Below are 23,809 nucleotides of genomic sequence, written 5' to 3' on the forward strand. Positions count from 1 at the left end.
GAAGAAGAAGGAAAAGAAAAGAAAAAGAAATACTTAGGAAGCAGTGTAAGAAAGTAAGTGGAAGATGGATACATTGGAAATTGTAATACTGAGAAAAAGGATATCAGAAACCGAAAAGATATCCTTTGCTCATGATTAGGAAGAACCAACATTGTGAAAATGATCATGCTTCCAAAATACAGATTTAATGCAATCTTGATCAAGCTAACACTAGCATACCTTACCAAGGAACAGGAACCAATCAGCGACGAAGCGGCAGGCTGTAGGAACTATCCAATCAGGTCGCTGAGGGAGGCGGGCTCTTCCTGTTTCATGGCGCCACAGTGCACACTCTCTGTGTGTTGCGGAGGGTCTCCAGTTGACTAGAGCACCTTCTTCTGTAACTTCTAGTGGCTTCAGGCTACATTTGAAGGATCCTGGGAGACCCTCAAGCCGCGCAATGGTGAGGTTGTGGGACGGGAGCTGGGAATGGGATGGAGTCGGATGAGTTTTGGAAGAAAGTGGCCAGAACCCGATGTGAAATTTACACTCCCTGCTTAGCTTCAGACTCCCAGGGCTTGTAGACTTTGGTGCTGCGTCATCCTCTGTCCCCCTTTGCCTTTGCATCCTGTCTCCTGTCTTCTTGGGTGACCCCAGACACAGCTGTAGCTCCGCCAGTCTGGGGAGAGCAGGGGTTTTGGAGTAACCCAGAATTCTATACGTTAGCAATAGAAAAAAGTCACTTTATTTACGCAAGACGTCGACTCACAGTGATTATACTGAATAAATGGAACTGGTGGTCTCACAATATTGAGGAATGCGGTTCGGAGCCAAAAGAAGGGTGTTAGAGATATTTTATGGGCGGGTTGGGGTGTGTGTGGGGGGGAGGATTGTTACCTGGTTTTCAGGAAGCTTCCAGAGTCAGTGGCCATGTGTGTCTGTCTGCTCAAGTCAGAGCTAATGTAAATACAGTAAGCAGAGCAAAATAATTGCTCATTTTTTTAGTTGCCATGTATTACAGGTGGCTCTGTGGATTTAAGACAATCACTGTGAACTCGGGCTCTCTAATCCATTTCCTTAGCATGCAGGTTTAAATGAAATAATTTTAGAGAAACATTGGGTCTGTATTTTAAGTTCCTGGACACTTGGGACCTTACTAGAGAGTGACTGTAACTCCTTTGAGGGCATAGGGTGCTGTATTTCTTATTGTGCGGAAATTTTGTTATTTGTCTAAAGTCCTAGATGATTTATCTATTTGCATGTCAGTTCTTGTCAAAATGACTTTATCTGAAGCTCTTTCCCTAGTTTAGGTGCCTTATTTATAAGATACCTAATAAAATATTCTTTTTAATTAGACTATTTAAATGAGGCTTTTAATGTCGAATGCTGAGTAAAATGAAGGAAATGTTAATGTATTACCAAAGGAGGGGAAAATGTTCCTGCTAAGAGTGACTTCCTGTAGGGGCTGCTTGATAAGCTCACACTGAGAAATGCATTCAACAACGACATCTACAAGGGACATATACATGGGTATTGCTATGAGTGGAAAGGGAAAGAAGTGTCATCTCTGAAATAATTGCTGTAATACTTGGTTTTTTCTAGACACTGTTTTAAAAATTGAAATATTGAGGGCTGGGGATTTAGCTCAGTGGCTTAGGCACCTGCTTTACAAGCTCATGGTCGATCCCTGGTACCCCCCCAAAAAAAAACAAAAACAAAAACAAAAATTGAGACACTAATTGAAATGAACTTTGTATAAAACAAGTACTGAAGTATGGGTAAATTCCTGTACTTACGGTCCGTGGACTTGTGAATGAATGCAAATAAAATGATTTTTAAAATTTTAGAATCAAAAAATAAATAAACAATAAAAAACAAAACGATGACAATTTCATAACATAATAGGCAATTAAAAATGGTTAATATGTTGCGTATTGTTATCTTCAACGTAGTTTCTTCACTTTCACAGTATCTATTATACATTTTGAATCCTATTTACTTTGAGATTTTTACGTTAGGGAGACAATACAGTGTTTACACATATGAGTCTGATTTATTTCATTTATGGATGTGGTCTCAAGGGGCATCCATTTGCCTATAAAAGCCTTAAGTTTTTCCTTCTTTATAGTTGAATAGTACTTCATTGATTTAAAAACACCACATCTTTTTTTATCTGTTTTACAGTTGACTAGCATTTGTGTTGTTTTTTAAAGTTAGCTATTACAAATTGTGCTGCTATAAACATGGGGGCATATATGTCACTGTGGGAAAAACTTTAGTCAACTGCCCCTCAGACCAAAATAATTCTATCTAGAATCCATAAAGATTCTGGATTAAGAACTGAAAAATATTAGGCTCCCCAAATTCAAAGACCCAATCCAAAAATGGGCATCTGAGATGAATATGCACTTTTTTGATGAAGAAATATAAATGACAAATAAATGTATGAAAAGACATTCAACATCACTGGTCATTTGAGAAATGTAAATTAAAACAGCATTGAGATTCTGTCTCACTCCAGAAAGAATGGTTATTCTCAACAATTCAACCAATAACAAATGCTAGCAGGGCTGTGGAGAATAAGGAACTCTTTTCCACTCTAGCTGGGAGTGTACTCTGCTACAACCCCCTTGGAAATCAGTGTGGAAATTCCTCAAAAAACTAAGATTGGAAATCCCATTCAATCCAGCTGTTCCACAGCTGGGTATTTTCTCTGAAGAACTGAAGGCATCATACCACAGTGATATATGTGCACTCATGTTTATAGCAGCACAATTTGTAATCGCTAAATCTTGGAAACAACCCAAATGCCCATCTGTTGCAGAATGCATTAAAAAGGTGTGGTATTTTTATATGGTGGAGTATTATTCAGCTATAAAATGATAAACTTGAGGCTTTTATAGGTAAATGGATGCACCTTGAGACCATACTCATAAATGAAATCAGATTCACTTGTGTAAATATCATATCTCCCTAGTGCTAAAAATTGAAAGAGTAAATAGGATCTAAAATATATTGTAAAAAGGAAAATAAAGAAACTGCTCAAAAGGCAAGAACAACTGGGATTGGGGAAAGGAGAAAAGATAGATGTATATAAAACCTTTTCACCCCTTCAGATTAGTAGTATAGTTATCATATATATGTGTCATAATTATACTAGTACTGTTGACTCGTCAAAAAGAACAATTTGTGTTTTCATTGTTTGACTGGTCGTTTTTTCATGCCTACATCTTGTAATCTGAACAACTACTTTGAAGATAACAATATGCAATATATTAAGCAGGGCTAATCACTTGTAATTTTGTTTTAAAGTTCTGTATGACTATTTTTATTCTTTTTTTTTGTTAAAAAGAAACAAAAAACTTTGACCTTATTTCCTAATATTGGCTAATACTAAGTATTTCTAAATACATTTTATGACTTACTATTGAGACTATATATTTAGCACTGTATTTTGTAGAGGGCATGGTAGCTCATGCTTGAAATCTTTGTACCTGGGACTTCATTGCAGGAAGATCAGTACAAGTTTGAGGCCACCCTAGACTACATAGTGTTTTGAAGGCCAGCTTGAATTGATAGTGTGAGATCCCCTCTAAATACATGAAAAAATTGTATTTGGAATGAAAACAGCATGAGTGGACTGAGAATGTGGTAGAGTGTGTGCTCAATGTGAGTGAAGTCCATATTTTTTCCCTTGAGTGAGAAAAGAAAGCAAATTGAGATTTACAAATTTTTCCCTTGTCTATGATTTCAAATGCTTCTGTATTACAGTCTGTATAAAATGAAGGAAATTTCATGTCATAACAGAATTTTTACATGTGTTTATTTTTTTTGAAAAATATTTAAACAGTCTAAATAAATCTAATACCTATTGTCTGTATATTTCTAAGACCTTAGAATTAGCAAGGTTTTTAAAAATGTTTTTGTCTTTGTGAGACAGGGTTTCACTATGTGGTTCAGGCTGGCCTTGGGCTCACTTTGTAGCCCGGGCTGATTTCAAACTTGCAAATGACTTTCTTGCCTCAGCCTCCCAAGTGCTGTGATTACAGGAGTGCCCTACCATGCCTGGCTGAATTAGCAAGTTTTAATTACATTTTTGACTCATGCCAAATTTGCAACCATATTGATAGATTGTAGTTCTATTTCTGAGTGAAGATGTGCTGTTTACTAGAGTTTTCAAAGAAAGTATATATTTACAGTTCTATGCTAATTGCATGCCAGTGTAAACTCCTGCTCATCTGCCCATTCTGACGTTCAAATCGTGATCCTCTTGCTTTAGTCTCCCTAGAAGCTGGGTTTCCAGGTATGTAGGATCCCTCCCATCTCCCTTCTTTGTTTTATTTCATAGGAATTAGAATGTCTGGACTGAGAGCTCAATATACAGATTAAAAAGAAATCAAAACATCTAAGAAATCAGTGGAAAGAAACACTCTCAGAGAATACATTTTATAAAACACTTACATCAAATATATGTTTCCGAGGATTAGCCCTGTGTGAGAAAGATTATAACCTGGTCATTCATGCCTGTTTGCAGTGCTCCATGGCTTTTCTTACAGTCAGTATGAATATAACCGAATGAATTGCACAAACCTGGCTTAAGAACTTAATATACTGGTCTCATGTTTCTCTTGCACTACATTGAATTTTAAGGACATTGTAATGTGAACGAGAAAAAAAAGTGTAACTTCTGGCAAGTTGTTTGGTTATTAATTGCTGTTTGATCTGTATCACACCTAACTTTTTACTGTTGTGTCTTCATTCTGTTTTAGATCTCACCAAAACCATTAGCCGTGCTTGTTGAGAGATTTTGACCGTTTTTACAGGTTATCCTCTCTGGCTTCTTGGCTTTCTCATGGCAGCTCCAGCCAGCTGTCTTACTGCTGTAACTGCTGGTGACCTGTTCACACTGCTGGGGAATCTGCTCACTAGAGTCCTGCTTAGAGTAAATGTAGTTGCTATACATTTATATACTTCTTCTTTGTTTTCATATACTTCTTTTGGCTTACATTTTTTACCTGTAAAATTCTGTTCAGCGTCATTATCTATGGTTGTCAACCTATTGTGCCCATATCTTGGTGTCACTTGTATGTCCTGGGCTGACCAGCAGTGTTCTGCACCTTTTTCTATACTCAGTTTTTGCTCACGGTTATGGTCTATGCCCAATGTCTTAGTTACTTTTTACTTGTCGCTGAGACAAAATACCTGAAGCCCAAGTTGGGAAAGGAAAGGTTTATTTCTTACAGTTTTTGGAGGTTTCAGTCCACCCTCAGTTGGTTCCAAGGCAGGTGGGCATGGCTGGGCCGCAGTTCATGGTGGCTTGCAAACAGCAAGCAGGAACCAGCAAAGAGCAAGACACATCTTCTTCCTGCCATTACATCACATCCTGGCTCCACCCCTATGTGAGTGGAGCACTGACACCATCAATCCAAGCACTAGACAATGAACCAATCACAAATGCATAGTGCAAACTCATGAGGCCTGGGGGCCAGAGACATAAACTATGACACCACTATTTGTCTATTTCTTTCCTTTTCTTCCCCAATTGTTGGAGTTATTTGTCTATTTCTGTGACTCTTGAGTTATTCTCTGAAAGTGTCTATTGGGGCTCTCTCCGGGCATGTGTTCAGTTATGATAATTATTGTGATAATAGTACCGTAGTTTTCTAGATTGCCTCGAGTTCATGATTTTCTCTGACGTATTTTCCGTCTTGGGACTTTCCAGAGAAGAAATCCTACACAACATGCATGCGGTCTCGTAACCTGTTTAGTCCTCATGTCTGTGTCTTCTTGTATGAGGCACCCATCTTGAGAGTCTCCTTGCTGAGGGACAGCAGAATGCCTTTTCCATGGATGTAATCTATCTCACTGTGTTTGACCCAACTTCTCTGCCCTTTCCTGTCAGGTATTCCAGCCCCATTTCTGAAATATCTTAAGGAGACGCTTTGCATAGCCTGACATACAAGGTCAACCATCTTGTGACTTTCATCTCGGGGGCAAGCATCAGAGCAAGAGGAAAAAGGCTTTCCCCCCCCAGAATATTCACTTAGGAATGCTGGGCCTGAGATGCTGTGAACAGCAGCACACTGGTTGCCATGTTTCTTCCTGTTTCCCCTCTATCTGTCTGCTCTCCTTCCCTTCCATACTCTGTTTCTTTCCTTTTGTCATCTCTTCTTATGTCTGTTCTCTGTTCCTTCTTTTTCTATCCTTTCATTCCTCCTTGCCTTCATTTATTGCTCTTTATTTTTACTGCTTTTTATTTTTACTCTCTCAAATATCTCCCTTTTCTCTGCCTTTCTGCCACTTATTATGTTTTGCAGACATTATGCTATTTTATTTTTTATCATTAATTTTGTTGGTACAATTTAGATTCACATAATGATCACAGTCACATAAGGAGTTTATACCTGTAAATAATGTGTCTTGATTCATATTATTTTTCCATTTTCCTCCCTTCCTTTCTATGTCTCTTTCATTTCTTATTTACAGGAGCTTCATTTCCATTTTATCTTTTTCTCATTTTTTCTTTTTCCTTCCTTCCTTCCTTCCTTCCTTCCTTCCTTCCTTCCTTCCTTCCTTTTCCCCTCCATCTTCCTTATACCTCTTCCCATTTGAATATTTTGTTCCTAGTTTACAGTATCTATTATGCATTTTGGTCCTTCTTTACACTTTAAGTTTCTCACACCAGAGGAACAATGTGTTATTTACATACATGTGTGTTATTTATTTCACTTAAGAGTATGGTCTCTAGGTGCATCCATTTATAAAAATGTATCAAATTTATCCGTATATTTGGCTGAGTAGTACACCACTATATTAAAAAAACACACTTCATCCATTCATAGGTTAATGGACATTTGGGTAATTTCCAAGGTTTAGCTGTTACAAACTATGCTGCTGTACATGAGTATGCAAATAGCACTATGGCATGATGCTTTTTAATGTTTTGGGAAGATTGCAAAAAGCAGGATAGCTGGGTCAAATGGAAATCACACAATTTGTACAGTGGTTGCACCAGTGTACATTCCCACCAATAGTAGTTCCTTTTTCCCCTGTAGCCCTCCAGTACTTGTTACTGGTTGATTTCTTCTTAATAGCCATTCTTTCTGGAGTGAGATGGAATCTCAGGGTTTTAATAAGCATCTCTCAAATGACCAGTGATGCTGAACATTTTTTTTTTTTTTTTGATATATTTCTTTGGTGTTAGTGCTTCTTCATCTGAGAAGTGCGTATGCATCCTTAGATGCGTGTTTTTGGATTGATTTTTTTTTTTTAAGTTCTTTTTGTGTCCTAGATAGCAATCTTTTGTCCTAGGAACAGGTGGCAAAATTTTTTTCCACTCTGTTTGTTATCTTTACGCTTGGTGATTTCGTTTGTTGCCTGAAAGCCTTTTGATAGGATGAGATCCTCATTGTTGATTCACTGTAACATTTCCCATGCACTGAAGTTTTGTTCATGAAGTCTTTGGCTAAACCTAGGTCTTCAAAAGTTCCCCCTATTCTCTCTTCCAACAGATTTAGTGTTTGTATTTTAATACTTAGATCTTTGCTCCATTTTGATTTTAGTTTTGTGCATGGTGAGAGACATGGGTCTAGTTTTAGCCTTTGGCATTTGGAAAGTCAGTTTTTCCAGCACCATTTATTAAAGAGACTATCGTTCTTCCAGTGAACATGTTTGGCCCCATTAGCAAAGATAGGTGGTTGAGTGTGTTTGTAGTTGTATCTTCTAATCTATTCCATTGGTCTTCAGATCTGTTTTTATTCCAGTACCATGTTGATTTTATCACAGTAGCTTTGTAATATATCTTAAAGTCAGGGATTGTGATGCCTCCTGCCTTGCCCTTGCTGCTTAGAACTGCCTTTGCTATTCTAGGTCTCATCTGGTTCCAGATAAAGATAGGAGTAATTTCTCCAGATCTATGAGGTATGTTGATGGTATTTTCATTGGGATTGCACTGAATCTGTATAGCAGTTCTGGAGAATGGCCGTTTTTTCAGTATTTATTCTTCCTATTCATGAACAAGGGATGTCTTTCCATATTCTGAGATCCTCTTCCAATTTCTTTTTTCATGCAAGTATAATTTTCCCTGTATACATCTTTCATTGCATCCCACAGATTCTCATAAGTTGTATTCTCATTTGCTTGTGAGGTTTCTTTTATGAGATTAATTCCTAAGTATTTCATATTTTTGGATGCTACTGTGATTTTGGATGCTAGTGTGATCTCAGTGATTTTGTTGTTAGTGTAGAGGAATGCTATTGATTTTTGAGTATTGACTTTGTATCCAGCTACATTACTGATTTTAATGATTATATATAGGAATCTTTCAATGGAACTTTGGGGTCTTCTATGTAGAGTATCATGTCATCTGCAAACAATGATAATTGAACTTCCTCTTTTCCTGTTTTTACTTCTTTTATTTCTCTCTCTTATCTAATTGCTCTGGCTAGTATTTCCAGAACTGTATTGAATAGGAGCGGTGATAAGGGACATCCTTGTCTTGTGCCTGATTTTAAAGTAAAAGCCTACAATTTTTGACCATTTAGTATGATGCTGGCTGTTGGTTTGTCATAGATGGCCTTTATTATATTGAGGTAAAGACCATTTATTCCAATTTTCTGTAAGGTTCTTATCACGAATGAGTGTTGGACCTTATCAAAAATGTTTTCTGCCTATATAGACATGATCATGTGATTCTTTTGCCTCTATTGATATGGTGGGTTACATTTATTGATTTACATATGTTGAATCACTCCTGCATCACTAATCTTGATGATCTGCTGCATCCTGTTTGCCACTATTTTATTGAGAATTTTTTCATCTGTGTTCATCAGGGCGATTGTAGTTCTCTTTTTTAGTTGTGTCTTTCTCAAGTTTTGGTACTAGAATAATATTTGCTTCCAAGTTTGACTTAGGAAAAATTGCTTCCCTTTCAATTTCATTGAAGAGTTTGAGGAGTGTCGGCATTAAGTCTTCTTTGTATTTTTTTGTGGAATTCCGCAGTAAATCCGTTTGGGCCTGGGCTCTTCTTTGTAGGTAAGGACTTAATTACATTTTCAATTTCATTAATAGAAATTGAGTTATTTATCAGTTTGGTATCTTCTTGACCCAGCTTTGGTAGTTATATGTTTCTAGGAATCTGTCCATTTCTTCTGTGTTATTGAACCTATGAGAGTATAGGTTTTTGAAATAGGTGTTGATGATCTTCTGTATTTTCAGAGTCTAGTGATTTCACCTTTTTCATTTTTTATTGCATGAATTTGAGCTTTTTCTTTTCTTTTTTAATTAAGGTTGGCTAAGGGCTTAATAATTTTTTTATTCTTTCAAATAACCAACTCCTTGATTCATTGATTCTTTGGATTGCTTTCTTAGACTGTATTGCATTAATTTCTGCTCTCATTTTTATAATTTCCTCCCTTGTTTTGGCTTTGGGCTTGACTTGCTCTTCTTTTTCTAGATGTTTGAGGTGTAGCATCAGGTTTTTTATTTGTATTCGTTCTGTTTTCCTGATGTGGGAACTCAGGAACCCTCTGAGGACTGCTTTCATTGCATCCCACAGATTCTCATAAATTGTATTTGTATTTTCATTTGCTTGTAGGTATTGTTGAATTTCCTCTGTGATCCTGATTGCTCAGGAATGTAGTATTCAATTTCCATGTTTTAGTGGGGTTTTTGCAGTTTCTTTTATCATTAATTTCTAGTTTTGTGGTGCTATGATCTGATAACATGCATGGAATAATTTCAGTTGTTTTGCATTTACTTAAATATGTTCTGTGGACTAGTATATGGTGTATTTTAGAGAATGTCCCATGCACTACTGAGAAGAATGTATATTCTGAAATTGGATGGAACACTCTGTATATGTCTATCAAGTCCATTTGTTCCCAGGTATGATTCAGTTCTGTTATTTCTTTGCTGATTTTCTGTTTTGTTGATCTGTCCCTTTATGTCAATGTTGTGTTAAGGTCTCCTGTTATAGTTGTATTATTGCTTTTTTGATTTTTCTTTTACGTTAATACTTGTTTTATGTATCTGAGTGCTCTGGAATTTGCTGCATATATGTTTAAGATTGTTATTTCTTCCTCTTGAAGTTTTCCCCTAACTACTATGTAATCATCTTCTTTATCTCTTTGGATCATTCTTGCTTTGAAGTTCACATTGCCTGCAAAGGGAATGGCTACCCATTGCTTTATTTTGAGTTCCTATTTCATGAAGAATTGTTTTCCATCCTTTGACTTTCAGTGTGTGAGTTTCCTTTTGGGTTAGATGGGTTTCTTGTAGACCGCATATGGTTGGATTTTGTTTCTTGATCCATTCTGCCAGTCTGTTTCTTTTAATTGGTGCATTGACACCATTTACATTAATGGCTTAACTGTTATATACTGGTTTATTGTTGACATGTTATCTTTCTGCTGTTGTATCTTTACTTTTCCATTCTGTTTAATTGTCTGCTTTGCTTTGTGGTTTTGTCCTATGTGTATATAAAATGTCTTTCAGTATTCTTTGCAGGGTTGGTTTGGTGATCATGAAGTTCTTCAGCTCTTCTTTGTCATGGAAGTATCTTATTTCTTCATCCATTTTGTTTTTCTTTTTCTTTTCTATTATTTATTTATTTGCGGTCCTGGGGATCGAACTCACGACCTCACACTTGCCAGGCAGTTGCTTGTGCTGCTGAGCTAAATCCCTAGGCCTTCGCAATCCATTTTGAAGGACAGTTTTGCAGGGTACATCCATCTAGGTTGGAAGTCATTTTCCTTTAGGATCTGAAATACTTCACTCCATCCTCTTCTTGACTTCATTGTGTTGAGAAGTTTGCTGTAATTCTGATAGGCTTTCCTTTATAGGTGATCTGTCTTGTCTCTAACAGCTTTTAATATTCTGTTTTTATGTTGTGTTTCTGGGATGGTGATTATTATATGTCTGGGTGTAGTTTTATTTTGGTTATGCTATTTGGAGTTCTATATGCTTCACTAATCCATATGTCAGTTTCCATTCTCATGTTTGAGAAATGTTCAGTTATTACTTCTGTAAATAGCCTCTTGATATTATTTTGTGTTGTCCCCTTCTTTTGCATTTATCTCTATCAATCTTAGGTTGTTTTTATTTGCCTGACCTTGCAGCTGTTGAATTGTTATTTCCTGATTCCTTGTTATTTTTAAAAGCTCTTTCCTTTCCTGTTCACTAGCTGTAATCTTGTCTTTGAGGTCTGAAATTCTATCTTTACTTTCGTTGAAGTGGTTTTGACAACTTTCAGTGGAATTTTTGATTTCCTGTATATCTTTCTGAATCTACTTCATGTATTGTTTGTTTCTTTGATTGTTCATCCAGGCATTCTTTTTGTTTTGTTCCTCTAATTTATGAACTGTGTCTTCTTTAGATGTGTTCAGCATCTCTTTCATTACTTTTTTCATGTCGCCTTTTACCTGGGAGATTATTTCTAATTTGAATTCCTTTATAGCTTCCTGGAGTTGTGTCTTTATTTCAGTTGCTATTACTTCAGGTATTTCTGGTGTATGGCTTATGTTTTCTTCTAAGTACATGGCTACTAGGCTTTCTTGGGATAGGTTGGAGGTTTGAGATTGCATTTTGTTTTTTTTTCTTGTCATTTTCCTAATTTCCATGTTTTGAGTGATGTTCCAAAGCTTCCCTTGGGCATGTTGGAAATTGCCTCCTATGTCCTTGGCTCCTGGGACCGGATGGAGCTTGCTGAGCATGGTCCAGTCAGGCCTGCAGGACCTCCCGTGCCACCTGGTATTCCAGGAAGCTAGGCGGGCTCCTAACCACTGTGGGTAATGGTCTGAAGCTCTCTCTGGGTAGGCACTGATGCGCTGGAACTCAGCTTGCTTTCCCTCAGCTCCCCTGATTGAATGCAGGTCCCTGGGTGTGGTCTAGTCAGGCAGTGAAACCTCCTGAGCCTAGTCCAGTGTGTCTGAAAGCTGTGCAGGCACTCAACCGCTCGGAGTGATGGTCTTAAACTCCCTGGGCCTGCAGCAGTGTGCTGGAACTACCTCGAATGGCCTCACCTCCCAGGTTGAATGAAAGTCTCTGGGGGTGGTCTAGTTAGGTCCACGAGAGGGACTGATCCTAGTCCAGTGTGTCTGAAGCTGGATGGGCCCTTAATTGCTGGGAATGATGAACTTAGACTGTCCCTGTGCCTGTGCCAGAGTGCTGGAACTCATCTCGTGTGGCCAATGTCCCTGGACTGAAAGAATGTCTCTGGACATGACTCAGGCCCATGAAATCTGCCGAGCCTAGTCCAGTGTGGCTGGGTAGGCACTTAACCTCTCGGAGTGACAATCTTAAACTCTCCCTGGGACTGCTCTGGTTTGCTGGAACTCACCTTGCATGCTGTCAGTGACCCGGATTCCATAAACCTTATTTAATATTCAGTCTTTTCTGTGTAACCAGATTCAACTTTCAAAATGATGTCTAAGTACAATCAAAGAAAGACTCAATTACATTAATAATGTGACTTGAGAAGAGATAGTACTTGTGATTTTTAAAGCCATTTATTAGATATTTATCTGCCCCTCTGTTTTAGAATGGTGATTTGCAGGCTTCCTTTGAGCTGCTTTCGATATGGTGCACAAATACAACTGGGTGACCCAGCAGAGTTATCAGTGCTACTACTCTGCTGTTGTTTTAGCAATGAGTTGTAATCTAGTGTCAGAATGGCTGTGTGAAAATGTCTACACAGTATCACATATACATATGTGCAACACATGGAGTTAATATTTGAAGGACTCAACCTCAGTTCAGCTTTTTGTGAGAGGAATTACGATATCTTAGGCTGTGAGTCTCAATGTTCTTCAGTAAACATATTGTGATTATTTAGGAAACAGTGGCCTTTGAGGATGTGGCTGTGAACTTTAGCATGGAAGAGTGGGCTTTGCTGAATTCATCCCAAAAGAAGCTCTACAGAGATGTGATGTGGGAAACATTTATGAATGTAACTGCTACGGGTAAGGATGGCATCATTTTCTCATTTATACAGTCAGAGAGCATTGGTTCTTATTCAGTGGGGAAATTTCATTGCTTAGAATGTGAAAACATTTTGAAGATTATCTCAGGCCTGGTAGCGTTATACCATGAATCTAACTGACATCTATTTTTATAAAATAATATAGCAACTTTTTATATTTTTATGTCTGTAATTCAGGAAGAACCTGGGATAACCAGAAAATTGAAGAAAAGCACACAAATTTCTCACGAAATCTAAGGTAATTTGCACTCACAAAAGCAAATTCCTGATGTGTCATAGTGTGAGCAGATATATTACAAGCAGAGAACCTGTACAAATGAGGCCATTTTTAAGTTTCCCTAATCCCACAAAAGTTCTCCAGGGATACATACAGGTTGATTCTTGGATTATAGGCATGTGTCACTATGCCCAGCTGCATTTAGGTATTGTATATAGGCATATGTGAGAAGAATTAATTTTGAATTTTGAAAAAAACCCATTTTAAGGATATCTACTGTATTTATGTATGTATGTATGAGTTACTGTCTAAAAAATTCCTACCTGAAAGCAGTATTCAAAATGCAAATGAATACTAGTTGTGTAATAAATGATGTTTTGCCACTATTTCTTTTTTTTATTGGTACTGGGATTTAACTCAGTGACCTTGCCCTTCCCTGGCAGGCACTTAATCCACTGAGCTAAATCCTCAGCCCTTTGAAAGCATCCCTCAGATAACTGAGTTCTTTCATGTTTTAAAATTCTTAAAAGGCACCCTCACATACTGTAGGTGGGAATGTAAAATAGAACCAGTGTGATATAATTAATATAAAACTTTCTCAGAAAGTAAAATTAGAAGGATCCATTTGATACAGGTGTATGCCGTGTGGCATATACTGAAAGAAATTAAAATTATCATATTTTGGTGATTTATGAATGCCCATGCTCAAAGCAGGGCATGCAAAAGCAGGATATGCATGAATATTCACAATAGCTAAGCTTTGGAAACAGCCTCGATGCACATAACTGAATGCATGGATCAAGCAAATTGTGTGTGATACTCTGAACATGATGATGCATTTTCTAATCCCAGCTTTCTGGAAAGCTGAGTCAGCAGGATGACCGCTTGACATTCAGCCTGAGCAAATTAATATTCAATGAGAATCTTTCTAAAAATAAGCAATTAAAAGAAAAGCTGGAGATACAATTTCATGCTCAGACCTGCATTTCATTATGAAAGAAATTCCTAAATATATGTCTGTAAAAAATTGTATCATATAATTTGCCAAAAGCAAGAGTATGAGACTCCATTTTGTACTGTCTGAATTTCAGTCAGAGACAGAAAGCAAATTATCATGTTTTTTTTTTTTTTTTTTGTCTTTTTTCTTTTTATCGGTACCAGGGATCAAACTCACGACTGCCTGCTTGCAAGGCAGGCGCTTATGCCACTGAGCTAAATCCCCAGCCCCATCATGTGTTTTCTTCTATGAGCAATAAAAATATAAATTAGGGAGTAAAATAAATTAGGGAGTAAAATAAAAGAGAAATGGGACAAAATACAAGGGCTGACTATCTGGAGTTGGCAACGTGATGTGGGAAATGCGATTGTGATAAGGAGAGAAGTGGGAGAATAATAGGAGAAAAGTATCAAAAATGATCACTGTGATATGTATATGTACCAATCTCCCGCAATGAAAGTCGAACTCATGTACTGAAAACGTATAGCAGTAAGAAAAGTTCCCAAATGAGTACTTTCCTTCTGGGAATGCATGTTTTGAAGGGACCCTCCAGGGCATTCAGTCAATTCACTGTCAGAGTTTCTTAGCAGGCATCAACCCAAAACTTGTCCTGGTAAAGGGTATGGAGACCCTTTTCATTGTGATTGATAGTTTTTTCTTTACAGATGTGAAGAAGTAGAGCAATGCTATCAGTATGAAACTTGGAATCAGCAAGAAGAAATAGTCCTTTGGACTCCAGATGCCAATGTGAACATGCAGCAAGCTGCTTTCAAACCAGCGGAGAGCCTTTCTGGTAGAAAGCCCCAGATTGATCATTTGTCACTGACTGTGCCCATCGGAGCTCACACTGGACTGAAACCACATGAGTATTTGGGATTTGGAGAGAAGCTGTACCAATGTGGTGAAAATGGAAAAGACAGTGATTTCCAGTCCTTTCAGAAGCATACAAAGGGGAAAACTGGAGAGAAACAATATCAATATGAACAACATGAGAGAACATACTCTGATATTAGTGAAAGGACTCACCCTGCAGAGAAGACCTTTGTAGGTAAGAAGAGTCTGAAATCTTCCAGTGCACCCAGTGGTGCGCGAATCCATGATGGAAACTACAGTGAGGGTAATCTACATGTAGGCAAACAATTTATTTCTTCATACTATTTTCAAGTACCTAAAAGAAGATGCGATGGAGAGAAGTCTTATGTGTCTAAGGAACATACAAAAGCATTAGCTCATCAATTTTCCTTTCATAGTCATAAAAGAATTAACACTTTGCAGCAGCCCTATGTATGTAAGCAATGTGGAAAAGCATTCACTACACAGAGTTATTGTGAAGTACATGAAAAAAGTCACATGAGACAGAAACCTTACATATGCCAGCAATGTGGGAAAACATTCTCTACACAAAGGTATTGTAAAATACATGAAAGGAATCACACAGATGAGAAACCTTATGTTTGCAAACAATGTGGGAAAGCATTCTCTACACAAAGTTATTGTAAAATTCATGAAAGAATTCACACTGGTGCAAAACCCTATGTGTGTAAGCAATGTGGGAAATCATTCACTACACAAAGTAGCTGTAAACTACATGAAAGAATTCACACTGGTGAAAAACCCTATGTATGTAAGCAATGTGGGAAATCATTCACTACACAAAGTAACTGTAAACTACATGAAAGAACACACACTGGTGAGAAACCCTATGTATGTAAGCAATGTGGGAAAGCTTTTACCACACACACTTATTATAAAGTACATGAAAGAAGTCACACTGGGGAGAACCCTTATGTATGTAAGCAGTGCGGGAAAGCTTTCAGTACACACAGTTATTGTAAAATACATGAAAGTATTCACAGAGGTGAGAAACCCTACAAATGTAAGCAATGCGGAAAAGGATTCACCACTAGGTTCTCTTTGTATAGTCATAAAAGAAGTCACATTGGTAAGAAATCCTATGTGTGTAAGCAGTGTGATAAAGAATTTTCTGATTGGTCTTCATTTTGTAGACATATACTGAAAAATACTGGGGAGAAACCCTATGCATGTAAGGAATGTGGGAAAGCATTTAGTACACAAAAATATTGTCAGATACATGAAAGAACTCACACAGGTGAGAAACCTTATATATGTAACCAGTGTGGAAGAGGATTGGCCACTAAGTCCTCATTTCGTAGACACAGAAGAATCCACACTGGTGAGAAACCCTATGAATGTAAACAATGTGGGAAAGCATTCACTTCACATGGTTCTTATAAACTACATGAGAGAAATCACACAGGAGAGAAACCCTATGCATGTAAGCAATGTGGGAAAGCATTCACTACACACAATCACTATAAAATACATGAAAGAAGTCACACTGGGGAGAAACCTTATGTATGTATGCAGTGTGGGAAAGCGTTCATGACAAACAGTTATTGTAAAATACATGAAAGAATTCATACTGGAGAGAAACCGTATGTATGTAAGCAATGTGGAAAAGCATTCACTACACACAGTTATTATAAAATACATGAAAGAAGTCACACTGAGAAGAAACGTTATGTATGTAAGCAGTGTGGAAAAGCTTTCAGTACACACAGTTATTGTAAAATACATGAAAGAATTCATACTGGGGAGAAACCGTATGTATGTAAGCAATGTGGAAAAGCATTCATTACACACAAATATAGCAAAATACATGAAAGAAGTCACACTGGGGAGAAACCCTATGTATGTGGGCAGTGTGGGAAAGGATTTGCTTCAAGCTCTCCATTTTGGAGGCATAAAAGAAGTCACACCAGGGAGTAACTATGTATGTAAGAAATGTGGGGAAAAATGTAGTTGACAAAGTATCAAATACGTGAAGGAAATTACACTAGGGAGAAACCAAAAAATATATTCCCAGATGGGAGCATATTCATTTTGTGTTTTTTAGTAAATCACTTGTAACTGAACTATGTGTCAGTAGTATTTGCTATAAAAAACTGAGTTGACATAATATATTTTTGTAACTGAGTGTTTTTGAGGTTAACACATAGGGCCTTTTAATTAAATAAGGTGAATGAAAACACACTTTTCATGTTCAAGTGGAGTTTGTTTTTATTTTCTCTTCACCATTGGGAAGTAAAAACATTTTTGTTAATATGTTGGGATTTCCTACTATCTTGATTTAAATTGTTGGTGCATACATTTTATATTTTGTATAACAAAAATATGTTTGAACTTGATGTAATATATATATATTTATATCCATGTATATATATAGAGAGAGACTAGTGAACATGTGTTTCTGATAAAGTTCAGTTGTTTTCATACCACTAGTAGAGAAGCAAAACATTATTTTCATACCCTGAGAAGATAGCTGCATTATCGCAATATAATTGTATATTATATCAAATACATAATTTTGACTATTCCAGTCATTTTAAGGGATTATTACCATTTACCTACATTGTTATGTTTTCTCATCAAATTTTACTTTTCGTGATTGCATTGTGATGACTATAAGTTTTGTGGTAATTCTTCCACTACTTGAACCAAAACATAAATGGTACTGCCGTGAAATTCTTATTGCCACAAATCAAGATCACAACTTGTCTCTAAAAGGACATTATAAATTGTAGTAATAAATCTCCAAAAAGCATAATAGTGATATGATTTACCAGTAACAATATTTTCAGAGGAATTTTTGTTGACAGTAGAGTTGTTTGAGGGGGAAAATGATTGTCATTGGATGTAATGAGGCAAATTCCTTTATTCCCTGATATCATGAGTGACATTGTATTTGTTAATCAATATTGCTTTTATCTCAGAAGGTGAAATGAAGGAAAATAAACATTGAGTTTAGTAAAAAGGGGAAGTTTACTAATATATGATTCAGATTGTGTCTTGTTTTACCAATTTCACGATAGATTTATTCACTATCTGTGAATACCACTGTCTGATGGCTGAGTGTGTGAAAAATACTTTCACATCCATAGCTTTAGACAGGGAATGAGCATGCGGCCCAGCTGATCTCCTTGACTAAGACTTTTGCCTTTCTTTTTAATATTGAAACTGGGCATAGCGTGTGCACCTGTAATCCAAGGACTCAAGAGGCTGAGGGAGGAGGATTGCTGAGATTTCAAGGCTAAGCTGAGCTACATAGTGTGTTCAAAGACAGCGTATAAAACATAGTGAGATTGTCTCAAAATAAAACAAAAAATATAAGAAAATTAAATAGTGAAATACTTTGTAAAATGTTTTATACAGTGGTCTTAAAAGCAAAACACCATTTCTGATGGGAGAATGTAATAAACCTATGTTAATAAGTGCACAGTATTAAAAAACCATAATGCAGTGAATATTATATAGCTTGCTCTACCTATAATTGTGCTTACACATAAATTACCAATTGGGTAATATCATCTAAAATTATGTCTACTTTATTTCTGAAATATCTAATTTATGGAATGTGACATCCTATAGAATAGTCTTAACTTTTTACAACCTAAACAGGGATGGGGAACTTTTTAGACATCTAGTGCCTAAACTGCAATCGAAAACCCACTTTTTATGGCGAGATGCCAACACCACAGTTAAACCTGAATGCTTGGGGGGCTGGCGGGCTCAGCGGCATAAGCACCTGACTTGCAAGCAGGCCGTCGTGAGTTCAATTCCCGGTACCGATAAAAAGGAAAAAGACAAAACAAAACAAAAAACCTGAATGCTTGGCTTTTGTGCTGGCAGAGAGGGCTTTGCATGCCCACTGTGACACACATGCCATAGTTTCACCACCACTACCCTAGAATGTGTACCTAACTTCCATGTGGCTCACTTCTGCTTCTCACAATCACCAGGAAGATACATAGTTCTATTGTTATTACTATTATAGCTGATGATGGGATGTTGAAAATACAAGGCATTTTATCCTGAGCACATTTGTTCTTCCATTATTTTACGAGGAACAGAAAATCTTGCTCTTTCCAGTGATCCATGTCTATAATTCCACCCAGTCAGGAGGTAGAGATGAGAGGAAAATGAAATTGCAGGCTATGTGCTGGCCGCTGGGGGAAGAACCATAAACCATCCTTTTCCTGTGAGTTGGTACCATTCATGGACTGTGGAGGAGGAGAACCAGAAGCCAAGCCCTCCCTGCAAGTTGGCACCATATATTGGCTCCTGGGGTGAGAACCAGATGTCAGCCCCTTCCAACTTGAGGTCTGGGAGACAAGATGAATCAAGGTGTCCAACTCCCATGTAAGTGACTGGCTGGTCCATAGAAACAGGCTGTGATGATAGTTAATGAGGTAAAATACAGCTTAATGCTTACAGTGTTTCATGTTTCACTGACTTTGCAGGCTTAAAGCTGATAGTCTGACTATCTATTTGAGGATAACTATGCAGTGTAGCATCTATGGGGGACCTCCTTTTGAATGTAGTAGCCATTATTAATTCCCTGCTATCTTGTTTTGAAATCCTGTAGTATCATTTGCATTGTTTGGTTGGGTTTTATTCTGTTTTGTCTTGTTTGATTTTATTATATTCAATGGTATGGGCAGCTATTTGAAAGATAACAAGGTATATTATGGTAGCCATTTTGGGTTTACTGTTTATTTTGAAGTTCTTTATTGTATTCATTGTTTTGTTTTTATTCTATTCTCTTCTGTTTTGTTTAATTTTTACTGTGTCTGAAGTTATGGGCAGCTATTTTGAAGACAACAAGAGGCATTATGTTAAGTATTGTTTTGAAGGTCTGTATCACTTTACACTGTTTTGTTTTGATTGGGTTTAATCTTATCTCAAAAAAATTGCTGTCATCGTTCGAAAACTAGACATTATCTCAAAACACACATGTATATCTGGAGATGTAGCTCGGTGTAGTACTAGATTTATTCTAGAGTGTCAAAATTATTTTAATATGAATGTTATATGTCAGTGTTTGCCCTTTTGTCACTTACATGTAAAAGTCTTAAGTCAGATGTTTTGGTGCATTTCTGTAGTCCCAGCATCAGGAGAGGCTACGACAAGACAAAAATGTTTTTGAAGTCTGTAGAGGGTGACTTGAGTAGTTAGTTGTCTTAGCAAAATTTTTCATAATTCTTTTTATATTCTCATTTTAAATTTAAGGAAAGATACAAATTTAAGTTAAAATTTCAGTAGGTTGAATATAGAAGATTGCTATTGTAAATCAAGATTTTGTTGCTCAGGAAATACTCTTTTCATGATAGTATCTGTATTATTTGCCTTATATTGTACATAAGCCTGAATCACAGACCAAATCACAATGAACATAACAAGCACAACGTTCTATATTCTTAATATAGAGACGTAAAATATTAGTTTTCCTGATACTTTACTGGCATTTTTGGTAAAAAAAAATGTGTATGACAGTTAAAACTTCTGCATATTTAATGAACAAACTACAGAATGAAGAAATGACATTCAGAATGTGAAAAAATGTTACCAGCTCCTCCTCAGAAGATGAATATCTGGAATGTATAAGAACCTAAAAAAACCCTCAAAAACTGTTCAACATTTTTGGCATTAGAGAAGGACAAATTTAAGCAGCATTTTACTCCAGAAAGAATGTCTATCATCAAACACCAGGAAAAAAAAGTTCATGAAGCTACAGGACAAAAGAGATCAGTCAGTGTTGATTATAGGAGTGTAAACTAGTTCAGTTACTATGAAATTCAGTGTACAGAGTATTTAAAAAACTAAAAATATGAACGCCATTCAGTATAACTATTTGTCTTGTGAGTATTCCTCCAAGCAGTTAAAGACATCATATTTCAGAGATACATGCATGCTTGTAGCAGAAATTCTCTTGCTGTTGGTCAGCAACAGTGTGCTCACTGTCACTGGATACCAAGTGTAAATAGCAAATATTCTTCAGTGTATTCTAATACATAGCATGTGATTATTTTATATTATCTTATAAGACAGGCTCTATGTTAGATTATTTTTCTTCACTACCAGTTAACATAAATATGATAAGCACATTAATATAGCAAGGGCTTAGTTATGTTCATCATCTTGAGTATATTAAATGCTTGCCCATTGTATAAGTCAGTGCTTACTAAAGAAATAGATTTAATACAAGATATAAAAACATACAACACTTTACAAGATTGGCTTAATATGGTCACCCACAAAGTCAGATGTAAAAGAGCACAGAAGGTCTGTCTAGTACTGCGGTCCAAAGCATCAAGTAAAAATCATGCAGTGCGCTATAATGTCCTGTCTGAGTTGGTACCAGAAGGCTGAAGGATCTTTGATGAAAGGCTACATGCTCAGTGCCGGAGGCTGAAAAGTCTGGTAGAAGCAGGAGACAGTGTTCAAAATGAAGGTGAAGACTGCAGCTCCTCCAAGAAAAAGAAACAACCCTTCCCTTTTCACTTCTCTTTGATACATTCTGGTGACAATCTTTCCTAGAGTGGACTTTCCACTCCCTGGACTGTGCTGAGCCAATTTAGTGGGCGTTTCTTACCCAAGTTAACGTGATATTTTAACTGTCATGCTCCACCTCTTGTCAATCACAAATTCCTTTATGCCATAATTGCCAGATAAAAATATAAGTTCATTTTTTACAGCTAACATATTAACTATTCATGTAGAAAATGAAACATACTCCCCAGAAGCCATAGTTTGTTTGGTGATGCTTATTCTTAACATTTCACAAGTTGAACATTATAACAGGTTTCACAAAACTAAAGAACAGTATGATGTCTCAACATTATATTACATTGGAAGTATACTAGGAAAAAACTATGACAATTACATTCTTTGAGCTATCAGGGGCTCAAATCTAGTTCCAGACCCTGACCATGTGTTGGTTGAATTCCATCATATGGGGAAACCTTGGAACTATGCTCCCAGTCGGTAAGACCATGTCTCACATCAGAAATCACCCTAAGATGCATGGGCGGTACCCATGGGTCTAACTGGGCTGTGCTCAGCGAACTCTAAGCAGGTAGCCAGTGCTGAAATCCAATCCTGGGAATTGACTGTGTGCTCATTGAATCTGAGTGCAGGGGAAAACCTTGGAATTTTGCTCCCAGGTAGTATCACCATGCCCTCCCTCTGAAATCACTGGAGGACACACAGGAGTCCCCATGAGCCCAACAGGCCACGCCCACTGAGCTCCAAGTGCCTAGCAGTTGCCTGTAGTCTGCTTTGGGAGCCAGAAGTGGGCCAAGTGATTCCAAGTGCATGAAGGAAGATTTGAAACATCACTCAAAACTGGGAAATATAGGAAAATGACCAAACAAAAGAGCAAAATGCAATATCAGATATTCAGCCCAACCCAATCATGCATAGATGACATGAACACAGAAGAAAATATAAGCCATACACCTGAAATTCCTGAAATGATATCTCTTGAGTGGTTTTCCATTGTCTTTATATGTTTGGTGCTACAGTATATGAAGTTATACTCAAAGATTTCAAGGAAAGAGACATTATGGTAACTACTTTTATGTCAGGATGTCTTGTGGTGAAACACTATTTTGCTTAAATGGTTATGCTTTGACCTGCGCTGTTTTGTTGTTATGCCCTCTTTTATCTCAGTCTCTTTTTTAAAATTATTTACTTTTTTATTTTTCTTTTTAATTAAGGGAAAAATAAAAAAATAGCAGGATACATTATAGTAACCAACTTTGATTTCCTATTAACTTGATTTGAAACCCTGTATAGCCCTCACCATTTTGCTTTGACTGATTTTCCTCTATTGTGCTTTGCTTGATAGTACCAAGTTCGAAAGTATAGGCAACAACTGTAAAGACAATAAGGTTCATTATGACGCCCATTCCGGTAGACTTTTATCAGATTTTAAAGCCCTGTAATGTCTCCAATGTTTTGGTTTTATTCTTTACTGTTTTGTTCAATTTTATTATAACTGATGATATAAGCAATTATTTTTAAGATAACAAGAGGCAGTATGGTAACCATTGTTGATTACCTAGCATTTTGTTTTTACGTTATCTATTATGTTCATCCTTCTGATTTGACTGACTCTGTTCTGTTACGTTACATTTGGTTTTACTCTCTTCAAAAAAAAGTAATAAGAACTGTGGGAGTAAGAAAACCCAAAATGTGTAATTGTCATTGTACAAAAGAAAGGAAAAGAAAGTGCTCTAAAGAATATAACTGCATATATATTTAAGTGTATAAGATAGATAACCATAATACTGAGTTTTGTTGGATCATTGAACAAAACTGTTTACAGTCTCACTGTTTGAATGTTTACTTTATATGTTTTAATTTTGTAACTTGAACAACTATTTATAAGATAACAATAAGTAATCTATTAACTAATGATTTCCTATCGTTTATTTTTTCTGAAATTCTGTATAACTTGTACCCTATTTCTGTTTTTTTTTCTTTTTCTCCATAATAATAAAAAAAAACAGAAGCAGGAAATAACATTCAGCAACTGAAAGATGATGCAAAGAAAAATAACATAAGATTGATAGAGATAAAGAAAAAGGAACGTGACAACACAAATAATATCAAGAGTCTATTTCCAGAAGTAATAGCTGAAAATTTCCCAAACATGAGAATGGAAACTGACATAGAGATCAGTGAAGCATCTAGAACACCAAATAACCATAACCCAAAGAAAACTACATCCACATACAATAAGCAGCATCCCAGAAATCCAACATAAGAACAG

The 23,809-nt window shown here is 36.7% G+C and overlaps 1 protein-coding gene across 1 annotated transcript; it reads left to right on the forward strand.

Annotated features, from left to right (window-relative positions):
* Positions 1 to 301: 301 nt before the first annotated feature.
* Positions 302 to 18,007, forward strand: LOC106025040 (zinc finger protein 709-like). Its single transcript, XM_013159014.3, has 4 exons — positions 302 to 442; positions 12,812 to 12,938; positions 13,136 to 13,196; positions 14,838 to 18,007. Exons 1-4 carry the CDS (start codon positions 440 to 442, stop codon positions 16,960 to 16,962), a joined length of 2,316 nt encoding a protein of 771 aa, XP_013014468.2. The 5' UTR covers positions 302 to 439; the 3' UTR covers positions 16,963 to 18,007.
* Positions 18,008 to 23,809: the final 5,802 nt, after the last annotated feature.

Source organism: Cavia porcellus, unplaced genomic scaffold (genome assembly GCF_034190915.1).
Source record: "Cavia porcellus strain 051 isolate PalLab524CR breed Dunkin Hartley unplaced genomic scaffold, mCavPor4.1 scaffold_6, whole genome shotgun sequence".
NCBI classification, from domain to species: domain Eukaryota; kingdom Metazoa; phylum Chordata; class Mammalia; order Rodentia; family Caviidae; genus Cavia; species Cavia porcellus.